Raw genomic sequence first — 27,939 nt, 5'->3', positions numbered from 1 at the left:
GTTTTTGTTTCTCAGGGTGGAAGAAATTTGGTTATGTTTGTAGACATCTAGGAAGGAGGGAAGGAATAGGAAAGGACTGAAAATTAGAGGATGAGGCTAATGTCAGGAATAATCTGCTAGAGAAGGCAGGAAGGGTGGGATCAAGGGTACATGTCAAGCGGTTTGCCTTGGCTCCTCTCTGCACACTCAGAGACTGGAGAGAAGGAGGAAACGTTGGGAAATTATAATATCAGAGGAATGTGAGCCACTTGAATGAATGAAGAAAGTACATTTCAGTCATAGGGAATAGCTTGTGCTAATTCAGAGGTGGGAAATGAAATATTAATTTCAGGAACTGCTAAGAGTTGAGGTTGGCTAGAACATAGTGCCCTCTACCTCCTTTTTCACTGTTCCATTACTAACACAGAGCGGAGGTTAATTTTTATTTGTAGCTATTGCAGGGCTTAGCATGGCCAAAAATTTTATTATTTGTTGGCCAGTCCACTGGCAGTTAGACCCTTCATGCATAGCTAAGTTGGTCCTCGGATAGCAGTCCAGCAATCTGGACCATAATTCAAGTGTTTCTAGCTTGGTATAAATGTCCACAGTTTTTGTTTGGCTGTCATAACCTTTGTCAGAGAAGGCATTTAAGCTGAGCCTTGGCAGTGATTAAGAGTTCTAGCCAGCCTACGTAAGCAACAGAGGCACAAGATGGCATAGAGAACAGCAGATACTTGTGATTTTATGTGACTGTGTATAAAAAAAGCAAAATTTGGGGTTATCCAAAGGACAATGGAGAGAGATGTAATGTAGGTAAAGTATCCTCCAACCTATTTCCAGCAATGTCTCACATGCACAAAGAGTATATAAGATACCATCAAAGACACGTATGACTAGAAAAGGACATGACAAGAGTGAGGGTAACAGATGGCCAGCCAACATGTCACTCATATTTTGGGAACAGTAAAAGGCCTAGAAGAACACTAATATGTAGGATATCTCCTCCACAGAGAATTTATGGAAAGATTTAAAAAAGAATTTCAGACATGAATAGGTTACAATTTATACGCATAAATGAAGAGTATAACATCACATGTCCTTCAAAGGCAAGTAGCATAGCAGATTAGAACACTTGGAGTCAGATCTGAGTTTAAATCCTGCTTCAGACATTCCCTAGCTGTGTGATCATGGGCAAATCATTTAATACCTTTGTGCCTCAGTTTCCTCATCTGTAAAATAGGAACAAAAATAGCACCTCTCTTACAGAGTTATTGTGAGGATCAAATGGGTCCATACGTACAACACTGGGCAAACCTTAAGGCACTCTATAAATGCTAGCTATTATTGAAAAATGTACAAGATATAGTATATTTACAAGGTACCACATTGATAATATAAAGCCAAATGATTATACATCATTTCATTCCATAGCCTGCACTCCAGACATTTGTTTTCATTTTAATTTGCCAGGCAGTTAAGTTTCGAGCAATTAGCAATAAAAAACCCTCTGCTTCCTAACGTAAGCTTTAATATTTCTCATAAACTGTACCTCTTCTTCAGGTGTAAGGCAGAATCAGTGATAGGTAATTTCAATCTGGCATCATTATGGGACACAGGGGACAAAACAGCCTTTGATTCTAAAGGGCTTCACGTGGGAGTTCTTGGGGAATAAATTACCGAACAGCCTGGCTGGCTCAAGCCAATTTATATTTGCTGTAGTTCATGCTTCCCATTTCATTTCATGTCTCACTGGAGAGAACAAGACTTCTTATTCTATCACCACTGAAAGCCATGGTTTTCAAATTACTACCAGAGTTCAAGAGAGAACCCTGCTGGGTTTATGTATCTTCAACTTTACAGGACTAGATAGAAAATGCATATTTAGTTGCAGGTGTTAGGATGCACCGTGTGGTTGCATGTGGGCGCTTCCAGGTGACCATAAAAACAGCAGACCTGTGAAGCTGGCTTCATTGCTGGTCATTTGTCCTGTAAGTTAGCAGGATGAACAGTAAATTGCCCTGCATAAGTTTCAAGCCTATTCAAGACCATGGAAACTTAACTATATTGCTGTTTTCAAGGCAATCTGTTAGCTGTTTCAGTTGTTAGCATCAGCTTCTACAAGCAACATTTTCAGATTATCAGGTATATCATTCATTAGGCAACTCATAAAACTATTCAAAAAAAAAGAAAAAAAACACCATCATATTTATGAAAGGTAAGAAAAATATTTTCAAGTTTAGGTAGAAAATGTGATTTATATGTGCTATCTGTTCATCTGCTTGGTTTTGTTTAAATATTACGAAAGGCAGATGGACTAGATTATTTCTCCTCTCCACCCTCTGGTTTTGATTCTGTTTTCCTGTTTAAAAGTAACATTTTAAAGAATGATCTCTCTCTCTCTCTCTCTCTCTCTCTCTCTCTCATTTTCTAATTGCTTCTTTGAAACAAACAAAAAACAGTCATTTAAAATGAAGGAACTAAGAATTGTGCCCCTAGTATCTACAAAACCAGTCCAGGCAGTTCTTTCCTAGGTAACCTCTTCCAGAATCATCAGTATTGTCCATTCTCATATTTGCTGAAACACTGTATTTGTATGGGTTTTTTTTTTAAACTGAATTCTTAATTATAGCCATTTTCTATCTCAGAGGTGTATAGGTTTAATCACCTGTCATGTTTTTGATCAAGGCTGAAATGAACACAATCAATTTTATTATAGAGATGATGTCACTGAGAGACTTGTTAGGGTTGTTTAATTAAATACTACTTTGATGAATCTGAGATCTCACCAATGTTTTTACTCCTTCTAGAAATGCGAACTGCAATCCATCCATTGCCCTCTCAACCTCCTTGACTCTTATCCATAGCCTTACAGAAACTGCCCACAGAGGGGTCTTCCCAATGGCCCAATGGGTTTACTCTATATCCCCTGACACTGTCTAGATACTAAGGAAGTATATGGACTACTCCCATGACTGGCCTACCACCTGTGCCACATATAGTTCATTTGGACTGAACCTATAATCTCATTTTATAGGGAACCTGTGGCGATGAAATTTCCTATATAGTGATACTTGTTCTACAACTTATCCAATGTATCCCAAAAATCTAAGTGCAATTTCAAGCCTTAATAACTTAAAATTGTAGTAAGACTTTTGGGGACACCTTGTATTATTCTTAGAGAGGTGCCTGAGGGGTGGCACAGCCAAAAAGTGTCGAAAGCAGGACTTGAAGTCAGATCCTCATGATTCAAAGTTTGGTTCTCTCTACCTACTACACCACAGCTATTTCTCAGCTAAATATCAAGATCAAGAATGATACTGAGAATCAAATACCCAAACCAAGAAAGAGGATTAAAAATTTTTTTTAAAAAATAATGATATTTGTAAGTTTCCTGCAATTCTGAGATGCAAGTGAGAAATATAGGTCAGAGAAAGATTTTTAAAAAATGACTTTCACAAGTCCTCCAGATAAACACCAGGAAGCAAACCCCAGGTCTCAGCAAAGTCTAAGATTACAGGATGGATTTTTAAAATAATGAGAATCAATAGACCTTCTGGGTCCTCTAAGCCAGGGCTTTAGAGATGAAGAAATTCAGTTATTCTGATAGCAAGCAGAGCCACTGAAGAGTTTTCTCCCAAGTGGTTTTCTTCAGAACTTTTGAAGAGGAAGCAGACTCAATAAAGCTATTACAGGAAACAATCAATCCTCTTGGAGTTGTGATTTGCAGGCTTAAATATTCACACTGAGCCATGCCAGCTCACACTCCCTCCTCAAGTAGCATAATTTTGCTTTGTTACTGTACTCTCTCCGTACTATTATAATCAGTATGTGGCAGCTTTACTCTATTAATTCACATGCTTAATCAAGGTACCCAAAAGGCCCAAGAGGAGAGAAAATGGGCATTGATGATCATTGTAATATAGCAAAAATGGAATTCCCTATTGCAAGATTCCCTAGAAAGAAACTCAGTAAATGTCAAGGTTCTCTCATGCTGGTGGTTGTAATAACAAACTTCCATACTACATATGTATTTTTAGAGGTAGGAAATAACCAGTGCTCCCCTGTACCTAAAACACAACTTTCTCATTTTAAATATTTTTTGGTTATAAACCTATAATTTTCATCAGTATAGGAACTTCCACTTATGGAATTCTTTTTGTCAAAGCATGTTGACCTCTATTCTTAGAAAGTACCTAGGTGCACTAAGAAGGTTAAGTGACATGTTCAGGGTCATACATTGTGTGTCAGAGGGAGGATCTGATGGCAAGAATTTTTATTCCTTTTTCTCTCTAGACACTGTCCCTCCTCCATAGTCCTGTTGGCTTTTCATATTTAACTATTTCCCTTGATTTTAATTTTTGTTATTTTTTTATTTTAATTTTTTAATTTTTATTCTTTGTTTTCTAACGGGAGAGTTAACATCTGTATGAATTAGCATATTAAGATAAATCTACAGTGTTCTAAAAGTTTTGGTGCAGTTTTTAAGCTACTAAAACATAAAACTGTATAGAGTAGGAGAAAAGGAGTGGATTGTTAAAAGACTGAGAAGATTAGCATTTGGTTGTGAATAGCTTTTAATGCAAAACAAATGACTTTGTATGTGATTCTAGAGGTAATAAGGAGCCATTGGAATTTATTGAGTTTGGGGGATGGGCATGAATTGATCAAACCTATATTTGAGGAAAATCACTAGCAGCTGTGAGGAGGATTAATGTAAAGAGAAACTTGAAGTAGGGAGACCAAGTGGGGGTCTACTGCAATAGTTCAGATGAAAGGTGATGAGAGCCTGAACTGGAGTGGTGACTGTATCATAAAGGGGATAAATGTGAGAGATGTTATGGGGAAAGAAATTACAAGACTTGGGAACAGACTGTATATGTGTGAATGAGACTAAGGAATTGAAGGTGATACCAAGGTTTTGCATGCCCGGGTGATTGTGAGAATGGTGATGCTCTCAACAGCAATAGGGAAATTCAGAAAAGGGATGGATTTGGGAGGAGAAAATGATGAGTGCTGTTTTGGAGATGGTGAGTTTGAGATGTCAACTTATCCAATTTGAAATGTCTAATAGGCAGTTGGTGATACAGGACATACTCATCTTTCTGTGCATCCTCAGAAGAGTTCATTATTAAGCAAAAGTAGTAGTATATTTCAATCTGCCTTAGTGATAACATTGTCTTGTCAATGCATTTTTCCAACAGAGGATTACTACCTTAACTGTCACGGTAATTCCTATTGCATGTTTTCCTCCAGTTCATAAATGTGTCTCTTCTGTGTGGTTGCATGTTGGTCATAATGGTACTCCTCTATTATTCTTATTTCCTGATATTTATCTCTGGGTTTCCTCATGGTAATAAACTCCTACATCATGCTAGCCCTGGTTGAATTATACTAAGTTCTATCTCATGGCAGGAAAAAAAAAAGTCTCTTTTACCTTATAAAAGAAAACATGGCTAAAACATGGAGATTATATTATGAGATGAAGCCAGTGGAAACTTATTATTAAATGTCACAGCTATGGCCTTAAAGGATCATAAAATCTGGCTTAGAGGGAGGGAACATCCAGAAAAGTAAATATTTATAGGCTGAGTGTCCTAAAACAATGAATCCAGAGCCTAGTGGCAAACCTCCATTGCCAAAGAATTCCCATTGCTACTTTGACCTAAATGTTTGTGTTTATCATTAACATATGTAATTACAGAGCTCTCCTAACTTAGCGATCTGTTAATGCCCTGTAGGATTATTCCAAGCTGTAAATCAGTTTTTATCACAATCATTGTTTTTGTGTGTAATGTTTGTGTACTAGCTGCTTTCTAGAGTTGTTTTGGTACCTAATCCTGCTCTCATTTTTGACATCTATGTTCCTTTCTTGATTTAGGGACCCCCAGGACCTCCTGGACCACAAGGATTGCAGGGACCAAAGGTTATCTTTTATTTTACTTGTTTCCATTAGCAATATGTACATGTATCCATGCATAGTTCTCCAAAGTAGACAGGATCCTTGAAGGTCAGCAGTAGTTTCAGTGGGAAAAACAGAGACAGAAACAAGGGGTGAAATTTAATCAATGAACTAAAGTAGGAATCTGACATTTTTTTAAAAAAAAGTATCACTTCAATTCTGAATGTGCAGGATTCTGGTTGTGTCTCCTTAATTGTCATTAAATTGTTCGTGATCATTCAAACCACTTTGTTTATGCATTTAAAGGCTCTCTACTTGCTAAAATCTTCCATCATCAAGGGCACGATGCCATCTTTGTGTGTTTAAAAGCAGATGTGCCATGTGATTCAGTGCATGACTAGGGATGTTGTGATGGTGATATGGTAGACAGGAAATACAAAGGCATTTTCAGCTGAATACCCTACATGTATTGGGTATAGAGTTTCAAAAAGTTTTCATGTTGCATTAGAAGTAATGAAATAATTTGATCGTGCTTAGTAACCATTTCCACTTTGGAGTTCAACTAAATTGCCATCTATTTTGGTTTCATTCAGCATTTTGTTTCTTGGCAAAATCGTACTTTCTGAATTCTTGAATGTCAAATTACAAAATTCTGGTGAGTGAAGGGTCAATCAATTCATACATGTGGATTACATTTCCCTATAAACATATGGGGTTAAACATTTAAAGGGATAAATGCTTAGAAAAACAATCATTATCCAGCCCAAAGTGACAGCACTGAGTGCTATTTAGTCAGTGAACAAAGCTAGGACCTGACCAGTTCACCTTGTTAACAGTATTCCATGCCATTTGTGTTCAACTATACTTTGCTACTATAATAGAGAGAAAGAACTCCAAAATAAAACAGCCCTTTTCTCCTCATATGGATTTCGTATGTTCAATTTCATACTTTCCCAAATAAGCCCTGAAAAGCTTTAAAATTATGTTGTAGCCCACAAAACTCAGTTTTGTTTTCTTTTGTTTTTCAATCAATGAGAGCAGCTTTAGTCATTTCATCTTGTGGTTTCTTATTCCATCACACCAAATCTTTCTACAAAATACAAACTTGAGCCCACTTCCTTGAAAAATGGTCTGTTTGGCAGATCGTTTAAGCTCTAGAAAGTTCACTTGTAGATAGTTATGGATGATTGTCAGAGAATCTGATCCATAGAATTTAATAGATGATGTCTTATGATACAGATTCAAATATATACGGCACATCAAAACATCTCCCTAAAACATAATAAGTATGTACAGCCTATGAAATTGTTTTTCACATAAACACTATCTCCATAATAAATATTATCAGACCTTTCATGAAATCTTATTGTCTTTCCAAATGAAATATGACCAGATGTCTGTAAATTAAATAAACCTTGGTCTGGTGTCTGAGGCACAAGTTAATATTTTCAATGGCTTCAATTAAAAAATATAAATCATTCTACTTGTAGCATAAAGTAAATCAAGAAATACCAACATAATGTGAACTGTAAATAGTAGCTCCTTCCTAGCATAGTGTAGGATGTTAAATTTACCTAGAAGTAATTTTATAACCACATGTTCTTTCATTTATTGTATTCTCCAATAATTATAACTCTTAAATAACAACATATTCACACTGGTTATCATTTTGCAATCAGTATTTAAAAGAGTGCCAGTTTGGGGAATGGCGGTGTCCTCTGATAGCTGCTACTAGGGAGGCTGAGGCTGGTGGATTGCTTGAGCTCTGAAGTTCTGAGCTGCAGTAGGCTAAGGGTACTAAGTTTAACCCAATATAGTAAGGCCCCAGCAAAGGGAGGCAGGGATGTCAGGTTATCTAAGGTAGTGAGAGCCATCCTGGGTAGGAAACAGAGCAAATCAGAGCTTCCATGCCTGTGAGTTGCCATTGTTCTTCCAGCCTGGAGAAGAGGGAGACCTAGTCTCAAAACAAAGGAAAACTGTGCCAATTAAAATAGAGTTGTAAATTCAAGAAGCATCGCTTATTATGCTTTGGGAAAATGTCAGTGCTTGACTTTGTTCCAACCCTGGGTTGCCAAGAGAGAGTATAGAGGATTTTGAAGTAAAAAAAAAACTTAACTCAGGCTTATAGATTTTTGCTGTAGGGCATGGCCTGACCTGCCTTTAAATTTCCTTGATGAGTTTACTCTTACTGCAAATATTTAGCCTAGTTCTATTGTCACAAATGTAGCATTGGGTCCTAGCTACTATATGCAAGCACTGAAGTGAATGATTTTCAAAAATTCCCACTTCCCAAGTTCAACATGTGTTATGATGTCAGAATTTCTTATCCGGTTCTGATTTGGATCATTCTAATTTATTCCATCTGATAGGTTAGAGTGTGTTGTTACTTAGCGAAGCAAATGATGAATGGAGACCAGGGAAACACTGTTAATTTTTCCTTTTTAACAGGGTGAGCCAGGATCTCCGGGAACACCAGGAGTTGATGGTGAACAGGTATATCCCAAGTATATCATCTATGCTGTTGCTGTTGTACCATTACTTCTATTTTCATTATTAGACAGGAACTTAAGATCCATAAAACCTGGTCCATGACCATCACACAGTTTGACAAATGATTTGAAATTATTTATTTTAGTCATCATTTTAAATTAATCATATTTTATTTCAAGATCATATTTGATTTCAGAAAATATAACTTATTTGATGCTTTAACATTAGACATAATAATGGTTATAATCTGTAAATTATTTTATTTTTTGTAATAATAATTGCTCTTTATGTAGCACTTAGGTATTTGCAAAAAAAAAAAGCTTCACAGCATATGGAGTCATACAATTCTATGAGGCAGACAGGACAGTATTATTTTTATTCCCATTAACATATGAAGACACCCTAGCTCAGAGAGATTAAATAACTTGTCTACAGTCACATAGCTAATAAGCATCAGAAATGGTATTAGAACTGAGGTCTTCTAACCACTACACCATGTTTCCTCTCTTTGGTATCAATGTCACTTTGTACTTGTGTAATAATTTTACATTAATGCTTTGGCCTCAACAACCTTATGAAATAGGCAGGCCTTGGATCAAAGTGAAAAAGACAAAATAACATATCAAGATTTAGATGCCATATCATTTGAACAAACCCTTTTCATTCAGTAACAAATTAAGGAAGAAATGATTTTTTTAGATGTTCTGTGCCAATGGCCCTCGGTATCATTGTACTGGGTACCATTTGCAGACCCTATATTGCTCTCTATTTTAAGAATGATGTTCATAATATGTTATATATGTCATATAGTCTTTGAGCTGAGTGAAATCATGAAATTATCTAGTCCAACCCTATTCTTTTTAGCATGGATGGAACATGGAACTTGTGGACATGAAGCAGAGAGGGGGAAAAAGGAGTTGTCCCAGGTCACAAAGCTCATTGGTAGAACTCAGGTTTCCTTTTTTCCATCCCAGAGACCTTTTCAATAGAGCACATTATTTCCATTTTACAGATGAGAAAACTGAATCTCAAAGAGGTTCTGTGACTTGCCTATAGTCTCAAGCATCAGATCTTGGATTAAAACCCAGGTCTTTGGTGTTCAAGTGCAACGCTCATTCCTGTATGCATCACTGTCTTGTCACATTTGATTTTTTTTTTTTTAAAGAATCATGTTCCTATTTCAACTAGTCTTAGAAGAGGACTTCATCTTTAGGATAGCTTTATTGCATCTTATAATGACAGCTCCATGGTGGATAGAGAACTGGCCTTAGATTGAGTCATTCAGAGGTTCAAGTCTCATCCCTGACACGTTAGTTTTATGACTCTGAACAAATCATCTAACCTTTCGGTGGTCCCTGGAAACTCTCATAGACTATAGGCAGTAGAAGTTACTTATCTCATCGATGATGATAATAATGATACTTAACATTTATGTAGTGCTTTAAGGTTTACAAAGCACTTTATAAATATTGTTTCATTTTATAGTTATTGTGAATGTCAAATAAAATATTTGTGAAGAACATATGGTGATTGGCACATTAGTAGAGGCTACATAAATGCTTATTCCCTTACCTTTTGCTACCCCCTTATCATCACAGAAAGCCTGGTACTATTATTATGCCCATTTTACACATAAGAAAACTGGAGCAGACAGAGGTTAAATCATTTGCTCAGGGTTACATAGCTGGTAAGTGCCTGAGAGCTGATTTGAACTCAGGTCTTCCTGACTCCAGGTCCAGCATTGTATCTATCTACTGCACCACCTAACTGCTATCAGTAAAGGAACTTCCTCACTGGTAGTTAGTTTCCTACATAAATGAAATCACAGGTCTAGATAAAAACAAAACAAAAACTTAGTATTAATGATCTTCACTGTCAATAATTACCAAGGATAGATGTAAAGATATGCCAGCATTGAAAACCAAAGATCATACCACCTCGATATGATAGCTTGGCTGTCCTAGGGTCTGTGTAGGAACCTGTTCCTATTTGTAATTTATTCACAAATATTTGTTGTGTTTCTATCATCCAGTCTCACTTAGGGAAATCACACTAGGATAAGATTTCTAGATACAGTTAAGATCAGACTGATCCATAAACTATGAAAACACTGGTCCAACAGATTCCTTCATAATTGTTGATTCATTTGTGACAATTTATTAAGTTACATGCATGGTTCTGTACCAGGTGTTATAAAGCCAGGTAAAGAATAAGGAAAGACTATTCTTGTCCTTCAGTTGCTTAGAACCTAGAGAAGGACACTTCTGTAGTTTCAGAGGCTATGGCATAGCATCTATGATGCTTCCTAAAAGGAAATGAACACTTCCTTCTGGCTGCATGCCTGCCATCTCTAGTCTGATCAGGACTTGACCAGGGACAGTTCGTTGATGACAATTCTTTCCCAAAGGAAATTGCTTCAGTGCTGGTTGTCTGCAGCTATGATCCAGTGATCCTCTCAGCATGATGAAAGACAAACTTATCCATTTCTTATATGTAAAATAGGTAGAATAATGTCTGCACTGCCTATTTCAAAGGACTGTGAAGAGGATAAAATTAGATAAGGTACATGAAAAAAACCATTTAGGAGGAGCATTAATGACAAATGAGAAACATCATTAAGCATTTGGGGGCTAGTAAACTTTGTAGCAGCAAGGGGAATTGATTATTTCAATGAATAATGTCAACAATATTTACTTGCACTTTAAAAAAAAAACCTCAGTAAGATGGCACAGAATGCCAGGCCTAGAGTCAGCAAGATTCATCTTCGTAAATTCAAATCTGGCCTTAGACACTTACTAGCTGTGTAACCCTGGGAAAGTCACTTACCCCTATTTGCCTCAATTTTCTCATTTATAAAATGAGCTGGAGAAGGCCATGGCAAGCAACTCCACTATCTATCTTTACCAAGAAAACCTCAAATGGGGCCATGAAGAGTTGGACACAACTGAATATCAACAAGAAAAAAATAGAGACATATTTGATCTTTAATTTTGAATTGGCACCCAGTTTTATGACAGGCAACATGAAGTAGTATAGAGAAAACTGGCTTTGGAGCCAGGAAGACCAGGATTCAAGTTCTACTTCTGAAATATGCTGGCTATCTGACCAGGGACAAGTTATGTGGCATCTCAGCACTCTAGGTGACTCTCTAAGACTCTGTGTTGCAGAAGATGTGCCAACTTGCACAGAGAGAGAGAGAGACAGAGAGAGAGAGAGAGAGAGAGACAGAGACAGAGACAGAGAGAGACAGAGAGACAGAGAGACAGAGAGACAGAGAGACAGAGAGAGAGAGAGAGAGAGAGAGAGAGTTTCTTCATCTGGGAGATTCCTTATTCCGTTGAAATCACAAGTCCAGTCCCTAGTGTCCTATCCAATTGTGTAACAAATGAGAGTTACCCTGTTGAAATTTAAGCTGATCTCCTTGCTCCCATAAACGGTGACAATGCCAAGTTTCAAAAGTGAAGTCAAATATCAGGGCACAGTCTGCCACCACCCCATGTCACGTTTTTCATACTTCACTGGAATGAGCAAAGCACTTTTGGGTCTTCCTTTAAATGAGAAAAGCAGTTTTGATGGGCTTTTTATGGGCTTTCTGCAATGGGAGTAATAAAAGCATCGTCTAGATGTGTGACCCCAGGAAAGTCACTCCTCTCTATGTCTCACAGTTTCCTCCCCTATATAATGAGAGAGGTGGATTAGATGGTCTCTAAGCTACATGCCAACTCTGACATTCTATGAGTCCATGCCTTTGCAATTTTACTGGGGTCTGGATATGACCATTCAGAATCATAATCATTATAGTCATTCCAGCATTGAGGGGGAAAAAAAGGTCTTTGTTCACCTGCCTGTTGAGACAGCTGTTCTGGAAATATGCCTAACCCAAGATCTGACTAACAGGTGTCCATATGATTTGTTATATGTTTTAGGGTCCTAAAGGCTCAAAGGGAGACATGGGGGATTCAGGTCAGCCAGGTGAAAAGGGAGGAATTGGACTTCCTGGATTACCGGTGAGTATGTATACATAAAGGTTTGGGGAGTAGTGTGTGTGTGCATGTGTGTGCGTGTGTGTGTGTGTGTGTATACATGCACATGTGCGTGCTAACTTCCAGATCAGGAAATATCAAATCACTAGGAAAAATTACTTGTCAGCATCAAGAACCAGAATGATAACAACACGATTTTTCTGTGGAAGGGTGAGGGTATTGATTTATTACCCCAGCTCTGAATACTAGATTGTATTGTCAAACATCTGTAATGATAATGATGCTCCAAACCAAGGTGGCTGTGGGTGGGAGGGGTAACTCTGTAGAAACCTATGGACAGACAGAATTCACCAGAATGCTGGGGGTTGCCTGTCTGTCAGCTCCAAGTTCACTTCCCCTCTGAGGGGAGTTCAAACATAAGCTTGCAAAGCACCTTACCATGCACTTTCTTACTCGATCCTCTCAACAACTCTCTGAGATAGGTACTATTATTATCCCCATTTTCAGATGAGAAAACTGAAGATCTTAGAGTTCATAACAAACTTTCATGGCTAGTGTCTCAGGTGGAATTTAAAACCAAGTCCTCTGGACTAGAGAACAGGCTAGCACTGTGCCATGCTGACTTTCTGTAGGAATCCAACTAACTGATCAGAGAATACAACCTCCCCATTTTTTCTAAATCATGCTCATTGGAGGAAATAATGAAAAACCTTGCTTGGCCACATTCCTGTTAATTAGTCCCCTTAGAAACTTGACAAATAGATGTCAGGAAGTCAACTAGAGGCATAAAATAAATCTGTTTTTAAAGTACCTAATAATGGAGGCTGGTGTAGGGGGGCGAAGAGCATTTTGGTACTCCGTTGTAAATGTGTTAAAACAAACAAACAAAAAACCCTTCCTGAGAATTTATATGATTTGTAGGAAAAGTAGATGTATAATTGAAGTTTATGGAAAGACTTCTCTCCTTTTTTTCCTGTGAAATGCTTGTCAAATTAGCAGTGATAATTTGGGTAAAATCCTTTTCATCAGGGGGTGAATGGAGTTTAGATTTGATGTACAATCAATAATAGAGTGACTGCCACTTATAAGATTATATGGAGGTTCTTATTTTAGTAAAAAAAAATTATTAATTATCTACTATGTGCCAAGCACAGTGTTAAGTCCTGGGGATACAAAAAGAGGTGAAAGACAGTTCCTGCCCTTTAGGAACTCACAATCTAAGCAAATAAATATATGCAAACAAACTATATTCAAGGTAAATAGAAAATAATGAATGGGAAAGTATTAGAATTAAGAGAGGTTGGGAAAGACTTCCTGGAGAAAATGGGAATTTAGCTGAGACTTGAAGGAAACCAGGAAAACTAGGTGGTGGAGATGAGGAGGGATAACATTGCAGGTATGAGAGACAGCCAGAAAAAATACCCAGATCTGAGAGATGAAGTGTCTTGTTCAAGGAAAAAAACAGCAAGGAGATCATTGTCACTGGATTAAAGAGTATGTGATACGGACTAAGGCTTAAGGAGACCCACCAACAAGCTTCTGCAGTTGTCCAAGAGTGAATTAAGGAGGGCCTGCATCAGAGTGATGGCAGTATCAGAGAAGAGAAGAACGTGTATTTGAGACATGTTGCAAAGGTGATTGCAAGGTCTTGGTAACAGATTGGGTATGGGGGAGGGGAGTGAGAGATAGTGAGGAGCTGAGAACGACCTGTACCTTGGGAGTCTGAAGGACTGGGAGGATGTTGTTGACTTGATGGTACAGGTGGAGACGTTAGGGGAAAAGATAATGAGTTTGGTCTTGAACATGTTTATTTTAAGATGTCCACTAGACAGATGTCCAGTTCAAGATATCTGAAAGGCAGCTGGAGATGCAAGGACGGAGGTCAGCAGAGAGACTGGGGCCAGATAGGTAGATTTAAGAATTCTCAGGATAGAGAAGACAATCAAATGGGCAGAAAGTAAAGATGGACCGAGACAACCCTAAGGGACACTCATGGTTGAAAGGTAGGATCTAGGAGAGGATCTGGCAAAGGAGATTCCTAATCAAGTTTCTAGTACAATGGAAGATGCTTGGGGAAAGGGATTATTTTGGTGTTTGTTTGTCTTTGTGTCCACAGCACCTAGGGTACAGTACCTGTCACATGCTCTTGTAAAAGAGCGTTAAATTATGAAGATCAGCTTCTAACGAAAAAGAAAAAAAGTATAGGTAGTCTGCAAACATATTTAAATTAATTGGAAAACCTAGGAGGTGAGGTGTTCATTTGCAATTTAGAGAAATATTTAAGTAAATTTTGAGCAAAATACAAAAATCGAATCTCTACTGTATTTTTTATTGATATGTCCCAAGAGAACTTGGAGTTTTCAATAAGATGTTTAAACATAGAGAGGAGATGATACTATTTGTGTTTTGAATGTACATAATTTTGTGATCCTTCTGAAAATAAGCTGCCTGTTTCTATAGTATATTATAATGCCCGTTTCTATAGTATATTATAATATTATAGTATAATATTATAGCAGTTGCTATTAGCCCAGGTGGTCCCAGTTACTTGGGGGTAATGTACACTAAAGTGAATTTTTCTTCATGTTCTTCATAGGGTGCCAATGGCATGAAAGGAGAAAAAGGAGACTCTGGTTTACCGGGGCCACAGGGACCTTCTGTAAGTTCATTGCGGTTGTATTCCTGTGGTTGTCCATAAAACACTGGAAAACAGGTCTTCCATTTACTGAGCCCAGACCTGCACCAGATGGTTTAACAACTGTAGGAACTGCTAATGTCTTGGTGTGTCAAACTGTAAAGGAAATTTCTGTCAGCCTTGTACAATGGGTGTCTCAGGAGAACAGGTTGGAAGTAATTTTTCAGAGGGCTGTCTAACTCCAAGGAAAAAAAAAATCAATGGCTTTCCATCACTGCTTGTGGGTAGAATTCTGAAAGCAGAACATACTTCCAGTTTTCTCTAGAGCCATGTTTTTGCTCATTGGATTATTTGAAAATAGAGCAGTAGCTGTAGCATTTGTGGTATTTCTTAATAATTGGTTGTTTCCTGTTTTGGACTAATTGGTATTTGATGGAAGGAATCTAAAACATAGAGAATTTAATGCATCACTTTCCTGCAAGGCCCTTCTCCCTATTCTAATAATGAGAGATGCAAACTACAGGGATTCAGTCTAACTTTTCTGAAAGAAATAAACACATTTTATTTTTAATGTATAGATCATTGGCCCACCAGGCCCACCAGGCCCCCACGGTCCACCAGGTCCAATGGTAAGTCTTCTTTTTCTTCAGCAACTAATATTTTATTTAAGAGCTATATAACTAGAGAGAGCCTGAACACAGCTGGGTCCATCTTGTTGATCAGAAAGAATCGCCAGCCACGTTTGTTTTATTCACCAAAAAACACGTAGAAAAAAACTAAGTTGGTGCTTTGAGCTACAAAGACTTAAGATGGTATCTTTCCCTCATATGAATGTATGACTTAGTTACTGACTTTGAAGGACATATGGAATCCTTGTGAAAAGACAACAGGTAGGTTCAGGAGCTAGCTCCTACTGCTTTGACAAGAGCTGATTATTGAAATTTCGGTGTGAGAATTTACACCTCAGAAATCATCAAAGGCTATACATTAGTGCTTTGATGTATTGTTCAATTGATTGTCTAGACTTAAGAAAGTGAGGGAGAAGAGTGAATAATGCAGATTAAACTTAAAAGTGTGTCCTGAGTAGGTTGTTTTTCCTGAGATCCAGTTGTTAAACAATTTACAAGCAAACCCCTGGGGATAGCTTCTACTCATCTTCAACAATATAACGTTAATAAAATCCTGGCCACCAGATAATATTTCTGAAGGGTTTTGCTTTACATAACATAATTGCTTTCTATTGTAAATAGGCTTCATGTACAGTTGGATTTTTTTTAATAGTCTTTAGCAAGGCAGGCAATGAAAAACATCAAATCTATCTCTGCTATTGCTCAATAGATAAGATCTCTTTCATATATATGTATATATATAGTGTGTATGTGTATATGTATGTATAAATACACATTCAAACATGTGTACATATATGTATAATATGTGTATTGTATATATAAATATACTTGCATATATCTATATCTATCTATACCCACACACATACCCACACATTACCCAGGGATGTGCTGGTAAAACAACTGGGTCTCAGGGGGGATATACATGCATATGCAAAAAAGTGGTCACAGTTGCTTATATAATACATGTGTATACATACACATAAACATGTATACATATATGTATAATGAGTGTGTGTTTTGCGTATATAAATATACATGTATAAGTGTGTATATATCCTATGTCTATATCTGTCTATACGTGCACACATACTACCCAGCGGTATGCTGGTAAATGTTTAACAACTGGATCTGGGGGGAGGGAATCTATCTATCTATCTATCTATCTATCTATCTATCTATCTATCTATCTATCATCTGTCTATCTGTCTATCTATCTATGTATCTGTGTATATATATATATGCGTGTGTGTATGTAGATATACACATATATTGTATATGTATATGTAGCCATATCCATATACACATTATTATATGATAAACTGTGATCACTTTTCCTTTCTACTGTGTTCCAGTGCTTAGCTCAGTGCCTGTCACATAGTAGGAGCTTAATAAATGTTTGACTAACTACAGAAAAGGATGGTAGAATGGTTGAAAGTAGCTGAGGCACAAGCTGTAGCACCAGCCACAATCCTTCCATCTCATAAATGACCACTTCCATTCTACAGTGGGTGACACCTCCATATGCTTTCTTAGGGCCCATTACTAGCCCATTAAGCCTAGTAATTATGATGTTGGCACTTCAACACTCTCTCCCAAAACTTTAGAGAAAAGGAAATGAAATGGTACTATATCCTGTTCATCTATTCTTCGTAATGGCTCTTGTGAAATCCATTCTAGCCAAGTTAAAGGTGGAGACGACTTCTGATAAACCAACAAGCCATTTCCAGAAAAATGTTTTTCAGTAATCTGTCTGAAGTGAACATATTGTTGCAATAAAAAATGCCACACATATTCACGCAATATTTTATTTCAGAACAAATTCTTTTTTATGATTTTATATGCAAACATATTTACCCTCTCTTATTTTCTAAATAAAGTCCTTTGAGATATTTATTAAAAGCCAAAATAGAATTCAAAGGGCATAGTTTTGTTCAAATGTCTACTTACTCTCTCTGGATTTCTTATTAATTTCCTAACAATGCATTATTTTGCAGCTTGATTCATTCATTTGTAAGATCTTTCTAGTAAGTGATTAGAATGATTGATACTGTGATATGTCATCACTGAGCCATTGAAGTTTGCCTGCGCTCACTCCTCTGCCCAAATTCTACTTTTTTTTTTCTAACGGGGCAGAGAGTTGGACAAGGATTAATAGTTATCTCTGCAGGTTAAGAGATCTATTATTAAGTGCATGAAAGCCTAAGATTCTAGATTTCTTTCTACTCTTAACTTCCCAATATTTTTTTATATACTCCCCACCATCCCAACATGACCTTTTGCCTGTCCCAATCCCCTTATTGACAATATTCCACAGTTTTCAGCTTTCGGACGGTTCTTATGATTTCCATTCTATCAGAGGACACACACATACACACACACACACACACACACACACACACACACACACACACACACACACACATACACGTTGGCCATTTAAAAAAATCTTAGTGCAGTTTAAAGCTTTAGTAGTTTTAAGTTTTAGGGGCAGCTAGGTGGCGCAGGGGATAGAGCACCGGCCCTGAAATCAGGAGGACCTGAGTTCAAATTCAGCCTCAGACCAAACACTTGACACTTACTACCTGTGTGATCCTGGGCAAGTCACTTAACCCTAATTGCCTAAAAAAAATAGTTTTAAGTTTTAATAGCTTAAGATTGCACTAAGGGTTTCAGGACAACCTGTATAATGATCTCAAGAGGAAAACGTAAATCATATATCACAGTTCTTGGCACATAGAAGGTGTTCAATAAGTTGTTTTCAATCATTTTAACGGTTCAACAAAAATTTAATGAGCCCTTATTATATGCAAGACTTGTTTTCCCCTCCTTTACATTTTTTTAATGAGGCAATTCCACCTTGATCCCACCATACCCTTCCATAATAAGTTTGTATCCCAAACTAGTGTTGCCCTTGACTCAGCATCTCTTCACCTGCAAAGGAGATCAAGTGCTCCCTGAAATAGTTCCTAGACTCCTTTGACCTCCTCGTTGTAGTGACTGCTTTGTATTAGTTAAACTTCTGTAATGGATAATGACAGTCAAAGTCAGTATCTTTATCTATTTCCCCTTTTTTCAGTGTAAGCAGCTTGAAAGAATAGGTCAGATTTCAGGTGTCGTAATACATCTCATCTTTATTCTTCTCATTTGTTGTTGATTCTGACCTTTGCTCTCGCTGCACACTGACAGCTGATTCAGAAATTATTTTCATCTAAGGAGCCAGTTAACCTGTCAGCTAAGATACAGTCAATTTCATTTTCTTACATCATTTGGTGCTCTTTGTGCGTCCCTTCTTGAAGGAAGTATTAATAATATGCAAGTGTAAAGTTTGGGCCTTTTTTATTTCTTAATCTTGAACAATATTTTCTGTCGTATTTTTCACTCTCTTGACCTTTGCATTGAAGTCACCAAATACCAAAGCTTATACCGACTCACTTTGAAGATCTTGTCAGGTTCTTCGTAGGATTCCTCTACTGCTTCACCCTCTATAACCAGTTTGGAAGCATAAATTTCAATTATCTTCATGATAGTCTTTGTTTATATTCTTCATGTGTCTTTCAGGGTGAGCTGATCAAGTAACTATCTTTCTCATTGCCTTTAGATATGGTGGTGTGACATCCAAGCAAGCCAGGTTACATACTGAGTGTTTTTAGCAGATAAATATAAGGGGGTCAACAAACAGAAGCAAAATGGAACAGATATGCCAGTATTTCTACACCATTCTAGTTTCACTATCAAGAGCAAAGGAACCACCAGAACTGAATTCAGCAATCACCTGGTTACATCTCAGTAATTAATGTCCTATTTGGAAAGGTAGAAATGGTGATTGAGAAAAATAAGTTAGAAAACATGACTCAGCCAGACAATATACACACAGAGGAAAGACATTCTGGAGGTTATATAATTCTGAAAGCATTAATGGATTGATTTTTCAAAGAAGGAAAAATACCAAACAATTGTAAAAAAATCACAGATGCTATTATTATTCCTTCCCAAAAGCAATCGAGAACACATCAGTAACTAACTAACCTATATGATTGGTCTTCCTTCTTTATAAAATCTTTTTTACTGTGAAAAATTATAAATATGAGAATTCAGAAAAAAATAGGGAAGGACAGAAAACTGGTGCAAAGTAAAATAAGCAGAACCAGAAAATCTATATGCAACATAAATGTAAAATAAAATTCAACATTTAAAATGCACCAGTGAAGAATTAGAAAATTTACCTTGATTAAGAAATATCCACACAGAAGACATGAGAAGAAAACAGATAGGCTTTTGCAGATGATTTTATCCATATTTTTACAATTATATATATATGCAATATGTATTTAATTACATAATTGATGAGAGGTGTAGATCCTACTGTGTTTATTTCTATTGGGTACTGAAAGAAATTTGATTCAATAGAGCAAATTACCTTAAAGACTCTTTTCCAACCATGTATTTACCATGAATATCTTAGGACCATATAAGAACCCTAAATACCAGCAATCTCCAAAATAACTTTATTCTCAAGCCTCTGATCATCAAAAGTGTTCCTCTGGAGTCCAAAGGGAAGAAGGATTCCTTATAGATGGTGAAGTCTTCCATATGTTTTTGTTAGCTCAGAATATCTTAGGACCTCTCCAGTGTGAAACATGACCAATCAAAAGAGAACATGCTAATAATCTATGAAAAATGGAATGGAAAATATCTATTATCCACACTATGGCATACAGTTAAATGAATAGTCCCTTGAATTAGTCCATCAGTGCATATATCTTGGGTAGGCACTGAAGATGGTTGGGAATCTGGGCCCAGAGAAGAAGAAAAGAAACTGCTAGATTATATTTGGGAAGTTGTGCAGTATTTCCAATGGTTTCAAGATGTTCACACACACACACACACACACACACACACACACATACACACACATAGTTTTTTAAAACACCCATTCATTTTCTCTTGGTAGTAGTATATAATCACAGAACATGGAAAACCCCAATTCCCCAAAATCATGATTGCAGGCAATCTAGAGGACAATGGAATGACAGATGATGGGCATATGTATTACTTGCATTGAAAAAGTGGTATAAGAGATATTGAAGAAATGAATAACTAGAGAATTAGGTTGGCTAGACACATAAAGTGAGAGACAACCCATAGACAATCCAAGTGCTAGCCTGATGGTCACAAAACGAGACCTTTCCATCTGACTTGCAGGTGAAATCTTCCATATGTATTATCTCCATCTTTAGAATGTGAGCTCCTTGAAAGCAGGGAGTGTCTTACTTTTTCTATTTGTATCCCTAGCACATAGCACAGTACTGTGTATGTAATAATTTCTTAATAAATGCTTTATTCATTCATTCATTCATTTAAAAGGAAGGCTTCTCCAGTGTTGGGTATACTCATTATGGGTTTGTGGGAGAATACGAACAAGAATCAAATGGCTTTGAATGGCTCCAAATCTGCATTGTTACAGAAAGTATCCATAGCAATAAGCTCCTGAATTCACTTAAAAACTGAAGTATGTGTATGGCACAGTGTTAGGCACTGTGGGGGTATAGATATGACTAATAACCAGTCCTCATTCTCAAGGAGCTTACATTCCAATGTTGATGCCATTAAACAGCACAAAAATAACTCTTAGACAATACTTTCTTAAATTCCCCCTATTCTTCTCTGTACCCAGACACGTTTTACCCCACTAACAAATAATTTGCTTAATGGGAATCTTATTGTGATGGAATTTCAAAATTTGACAGAGCTGTAAAAAGGTCATCTAAAATCTAATCCAACTCTCTTCCTCTAACCATATCTCTAAACAAGTGCATTGTTGCTGTTTTGTTTTATATATACTAAGTATTATATTATTAGATATTATATAATCTAGATATATTATATTTTCTATTTTCTATATTATATATTATACAATGTATTATATATATTTTCAGATTATATATATATATACATATATATATATATGTTCCAATAAGTTGTTTCTGATTACAAATGACAAATAGTGGTCTAGTTCTTAATCGGAAGTTTCTTCTCTACTTCCAGGGACCCCATGGACTTCCTGGGCCAAAGGTAATCAAATAACTACCTGGCTCCTTTCTGTTAAATTTTTTTCTGTTAATCATTGTGAAGCATGACCCAAGCATGTTTGTCTCTGTCTCATTCATTTGTCAAATACCAGTGATATTCTTTAAGCCTTTAAGCATCCAGATGTTTAAATATTATGATGCAGAATGACTCACAGCAAATTTAAATGATATCTCCCAGAGATGGATTTCTTCTTTTGCATTTCTTCCAAGCACAACTCAGGTTTATGGTACTGAGATAATAAAAATCAACACATCATACAGTGAGCTGATGCAAAGCTTCAGACTAACCCAGGTGCTGCTTTGTAACCATGCTATCTTTAGAACCAATTTAGCTTACATTTTAAAAATCACTGAGTGTTATTAATATGCGCTTCCTGAAGTTTAAATAGGCTCACCGATCTAGAGCTAAGAAGGGTTTCAGCATCATCTAGTGCAAACTTTTCTTTTTACAGATGAAGATACTGAGGCCCCAAGAGTTTAAGTAACTAGCCCAAAGCCACATAAATAATGACAGAGAGCGGATTTGAATCTAGATTTTCTGTCTCCAAATCTAACGTTCATTCCATCCGACTATGAATATGATATTACCATACTTCTGAATTTCCATTTAATTTTTAGTATCTGCCATTTTCAAATTTCAACCACCCTATAGAGCATTTTTGAGATTACACGTATGTTTTATATTCATTGAGATAGAGAGCGTAACCAGACACAGTCCCTTAGACACCCTGCTTAGCAGTAATGTCTCTTTCTGCTTTGCAGAAGAGATAACCTCATCGTGCCCTTTGTCTTTGTTAAGAGGAAACGTTAGAACTTTAGCAGTGAAAGGCAGTGTAAAGATGATTAATTCCAGGGCCCTCAGGGAGCATCACCTCTCTATGGGATACTGAGAGCAGAAAATAAACCTAATGAAAGAGACAGGCCTACTTCAAAGTGTGATGTGACTCCTTGCAAAGGCAAAGAATTCCACAGATATCTCAAGGTCTAGGGAGAAAAGTAGGCAAAAGTGGAGTAAAAGAGCAACCACTGGCATGAGAGAGAGAGGTCCACCCAACCCAGAAGTGTTGGCAAAACTTCTGCATTGCTTCTATTGTGTCAAAATATCCTTGTACCAACCTTGCCTCCAAGAGTGCCTCTTTAGAGAATGGGAGCCTGCTTCCTAGGAAGCCTGTTGCTTCCTTTGAGGACGGACATCCAGACTGTACTGAAGAAAAGTAGATTTGGGAAACCTCTTTCCCTCTCCGAACTAGAGAAATGGTAATGATGTTTATATTCAACAACTCAAGAAATATTTATCTGTGTACTGTGTATGAAGTACTGTGCTAGACACCAAGGGAAATTAAAAAAAAAAAGCTAAAGCATGTCTTGCCCTCAATAAGTTTACAATCTGATTGGGGAGATAAGACATGCATACACACACACACACACACACACACACAACTCTTATAATACATAGTTGTAATATACATATATGTGTGTATGTATGTATGTATGTTTGTATATATGCATAGAATAAGAAGGAAGGGAACAAGAATTTATGAAGCACCTACCACATGCCAGGAACTTCACAAATATTATCTCATTTGATCTTCACAACAATCCTGAGAGGTAGATGCTATTGTTATCCCTAGTTTGTTGTTATTTAGTCATTTTTCAGCTGTATCTGACTCTTCATGATCCCATTTGGGCTTTTCTTGGCAAAGATACTGGAGTGGTTTGCCATTTCCTTCTCCAGCTCATATGACAGATGAGGAAACTGAGGCAAAAAGGGTTACATAGCTGCCCAGGGTCACATAGCTAGGAACTATCTGAGGCTGGATTTGAACTCAGGTCTTTCTGACTCGAAGACTGGCATTCTATCCACCAAGCCACCTGGCTGCCCTAATTTTACAGTTCAAGAAACTAAGTCAGGCAGAGGTTGAGTGACTTACCCACAGTCTCACAGCTAACAAGCTGGATTTGAACTCAGGTCTTCCTGACTGTAGGCCCAGTACTTTATCTACCATATCACCCAGCTGCCTTACATACAAATATATGTAACTTGCACTAGTATAGAATAAATATATATGAAAAGTTTCAAAAATGCCATGGAAACTCCAGGGAAGGAGAGGTGATTTATAGGTGAAGGGAACCTAAAAAGCCTTAGTGGATGAGGAAACATATGAATTAGGTCTCAAAAGATGGGAAAGATTTCTGCAGGGGGATAGAAAACTAAGGGAAGAAAGCTGACGAGGACATTCCAGGTACAGCCCATATTTAGAGTTTGGTGTGTATTAAAGTTTGGCTAGAGTACAGAGTATGAGAAAGGGTGTATGTAAGATTAGGAGAGAGGGAAAATGTAAGAAAATCTGGAGAGAGTGATGTCACTTTGTGAGAAGCCTTGTACTTAATTCAGCAGTCAACAGGGTTTTGAGCAGAGGAGTGATATCTCTTGTACGTATGGAAGATCTGACAGGGATTTGAAGGATAGATTAGCAGTGGAGAGGACTGGAGATGTGTTAAAGAAGAGAATGAGGGAAGAAAATAAGCATCTATTAAGCACCTACTATGTGCCTGGCACTGTGCTAAGCCCTTTATAAATAATGTCTCTTTGATCCTCACAACAACCCTGTGAGGTAAGTGCTACTATTATTCCCATTTACAGTTGAGGAGACTGAAGCAGAGGTTAAGTGACTTGCCCAGGGTCACATGGCTAATTCAGTCTGAGGCTGAATTTTAACTTGAGTCTAATCCTGACTCCAAGCCCAACTTTCTATCCACTGTGCGCTCACTATTTGTACTTGTACAGGACAGAGGCAATTAGAGGTTGGACTAGGGCAGTGGATATGAAAAGGAGGGGGAATAGTGTATATGAGGCATTGTTCAAGGACTGACAGACCCAACAGCTGAATGCACATAAGATGGGACAAAGGTATCAAAGTCTTCTTAAATTTTGAGCACAATGACTGAGTGAATAGTATACAGAAGCAAGTAACTTCCTTTCTCTTGAGGATATGGTGAGCCCAGAGGAAATATCTCATAAGCCTGGATGGTGTCTTGGAAACACAAATAACCAGATGACCTGGGTTTGGGCATAACACTTCTAGCCCTCAGTGTCTCCAATTATAAAAAAGTTTTTAAAAATTATAATCTGAAATGATATTATTCAAATAGTTATCAGTTAAGGTTCCTTCTATCTCTAAAATGCTATGATTCTATTTACTAATCCATAGTTAATTTCAAGTGGATTCCATTTGCATTTTTCAGATTTGATGTTCCTCTGAAACCAGGTATTTTTCATAGTTAAATCTTCCTACTTAATTCCCAACTTTCATGAATCAAAACTTCTTACTGAATAATGTCATATGAGGAAAGATGGCCTTGTCCTTATGAGCTCAATACATGATTTGGTAATCTCTACATATACAGGGCTGTGGACCTCAAATTGAAGTTAGATGATCAATCTGATTATGTGAGTTTTTTTAGCTTCTCATTAATTCTTATTTTGCACAGTTCCCTGAACACAGGCAGTCCACCTTGTTGGACATTAGGGAAATTAAACCAGTGAGCGCCAGGGAACCAGAATGCACATTTCTTCTCCCCTCGGACTGCTCCATCCCTTAACTAACTTATCCCCTCTTGGAGTATAACTACAAATTTTTCCATACACAGAGATGTTATGGTAGAGTATAATTTTGAAATATTACCTTCCTGGTTTTTTGAGACTGTTCTTGGTATATTTAAAGTCTACATATGAAAGTCACAAAGGCTTTGGGCCAGAGCTATCTATAGTTGACTACTTGTTAGTGGAAAAATCTTATCTTCATTTTCCAATCTCATGGAAACATTAGATAATTCCCAATGTAAACACATACACAATTAATATAATTTGGCACATGTATCAATATGGCACAGTCAGGAGACCTGAGTTGAAATCTAGCCTCAGACATTTATGAGCTGTCTGACTCTGGGCTAGTCATATAACCTCTATTTGCCTCAGTTTCTTCATCTATAAAATGGGGATAATCATAGCACCTATCTCCCAGGGTTGTTTTGAGGATCAAACAAGATTATAATTGTAAAACACTTAGTACAGTGCATGGCACATAGTAAGCACCATATAAAATTTAGCTATTATCATTATTCCATTATGAAATAAATTATGTAATTATAAATGCATGAAAAAGCAGATATTAAGCACCTGCTATGACACAAAGTGGGAAAGAGCTAGCACATTAAAAGGCAAAGTAATCCAAAAAGATCTCTGAAAAATAGGTAAATCTTAGATTAAATCCAATAAGGGTAAATGTTAAATTCTACAGTTGAGTTGAAGGAATGAACTATATAAGTATATCATGACATAGGTATGACTAGATAAGAATTCACACACAAAAATATGGATTGTGCTTTTTATTTTGTATTTTTGTATGTATTGCATTCTAAGCCCAATCTGACTAGAATGTAACAGCCAAAGAAAGGAAGGCAGATTTAAGTTGCATTGAGAGGCATGGTGCCCAGAACGATTAGATTCAATTGTTCCATTGTACTCTTCCCTGTTCAAACCCTATCTGAGGTATAGTAGGCTGTTCTGGACTGCCTTTTAGGAAGGACTTTGAAAATGAAAAAGCTAGGAATGGGTGACCAAGATGATAAAGATGTGCCACATAATGATAGGCTGAATGAAATGGTGATATGTTGCTTAGAGGAGATTGGGTGGGAGGGGCCAATGAGGGCTGTTTTCAACCTGCAGTAGAACAGGTCTTAGACTTGTCCAGCTAGTATCCAGAGAGAAGAAAGAAGCAAAGGGCAGAAGCTGAAAAGTGGAAGATTCCCTCAATACAAGGAAAAAACTTGCCAACTATTAGAACAATCCCAAAACAGAATGCAGAAGTTAGGTGGTGCCACAATGCATAGAGCACTGGGCCTGGAGTCAGGAAGAAGATTCATCTTTATGAGTTCAAGTCTGGCCTCAGACACTTCCTAGCAGTGTGACCCTGGGCAAATCACTTAACCCTGTTTGCCTCAGTTTCCTCATCTGTAAAATAAGCTGGAGAAGGAAATGGCAAACCACTCCAGTATCTTTGCTGAGAAAACCCCAAACGGAGTCGCAGAAAGTCAGACACGACTGGAATGACTGAACAACAAATAGGCAGAATGAGCCTCTTCAGGAGGTAGTGAATTTCCCTTCACTAAAGATCCTAAAGCAGAATCTAAATGAGCTCTTTTTGGGGGTGTTGTAGAAGGAAATTCCTGAGTTGGATTAGATGACTTCCATTTCTGTCATTCTATGATTGTTCGTTGTACCAATGACTTTACACAGGGTGTCCCAAAAGCCTTACTGTGGTTTTAAGTTATTAAAGCTTTAGCTATAATGTTGAGTTAAATAATTGATTATTAATTCATTATTTTTAATTGATCTAATTATTTACATTAAATATTAAAGCTATTCAGATTTTTAGATATATTTTATAGCTATATTATAGATAATATATCTAATGTATGTTTATATATTTTGTATATGATGTATAATCCTATATTAATAATATATATAATATCTATAACTTTTTAAGATATATTTTAGATATATTAGACCTTTAGCTTTAAAGGTATCAAAACTGCGCTAAAACTTTTAGGACACATCTTGAGCTATCATTTTAGTCTTCCTTTATTCTAATAGTAGATATATGAATGAAAAAAATTTTTGAAGACTTTATGTTTTTGCATATGGGATAGCAGAAACTAGAAAGAGGCATTCTGGGCATTTAGTCTCTACCATCCTGATTCAGCTGCAAAAGAAGGCATTTGTATATCTGAGGTAAACATTGTTTGATGAAGTCATTGGACTAGGCTTCCTAACTGGCATTACTTCAGAACATCAGGCATCATCCTCTTTGGGTGAACATAAATGCTTAAAGGTTTAAAATATCCATCCTTAAGACTCTCCTGCATATTACAGTTTGTCATTCCAGCAGAATGGGCTTTTGTTACAAGAACTCCCCCACCACCTTCCCCTTTGGTTTTTGCCGGTGCATTTTGCCACAGCTGTGTGATGCAAATATTTCATTTCCAGATGTGAGCAAAGTGGAGAGCCATAATCCCACCCTTAAATTAATTCAGTCAGGAGGGTTTTTTCTTCTATGAAGATGATGTCAACAATTCTAGTTTCTTTTATTCTATCATACATTTCAATTAACTGATAATCATCCTCCCTCCCTGCCAAAAAAAAAAATAACTGTATTGAATTGATAAAAGATAA

The 27,939-nt window shown here is 37.0% G+C and overlaps 1 protein-coding gene across 8 annotated transcripts in view; it reads left to right on the top strand.

Moving 5' to 3' along the window:
- COL25A1 (collagen type XXV alpha 1 chain) overlaps nt 1–27,939 on the top strand; it is a 556,443-nt gene that overhangs the window by 496,533 nt on the left and 31,971 nt on the right. For 6 of the 8 annotated variants that reach the window (XM_027837340.1, XM_027837336.1, XM_027837335.1 and 3 more), the window contains 7 exons: nt 5,181–5,204; nt 5,858–5,902; nt 8,327–8,371; nt 12,295–12,375; nt 14,948–15,010; nt 15,565–15,615; nt 21,661–21,687. In XM_027837340.1, coding sequence (XP_027693141.1) covers nt 5,181–5,204; nt 5,858–5,902; nt 8,327–8,371; nt 12,295–12,375; nt 14,948–15,010; nt 15,565–15,615; nt 21,661–21,687 — 336 coding nt within the window. The remainder of the gene's footprint in view (nt 1–5,180; nt 5,205–5,857; nt 5,903–8,326; nt 8,372–12,294; nt 12,376–14,947; nt 15,011–15,564; nt 15,616–21,660; nt 21,688–27,939) is intronic. The other 2 variants (XM_027837339.1, XM_027837333.1) reach the window with 1 other exon arrangement.

Source organism: Vombatus ursinus, unplaced genomic scaffold (assembly GCF_900497805.2).
Source record: "Vombatus ursinus unplaced genomic scaffold, bare-nosed wombat genome assembly UNPS02014821.1, whole genome shotgun sequence".
Classification (NCBI taxonomy): domain Eukaryota; kingdom Metazoa; phylum Chordata; class Mammalia; order Diprotodontia; family Vombatidae; genus Vombatus; species Vombatus ursinus.
Note: the sequence above shows the minus strand (reverse complement) of the source record. Positions and strands in the feature narration are given on the sequence as shown.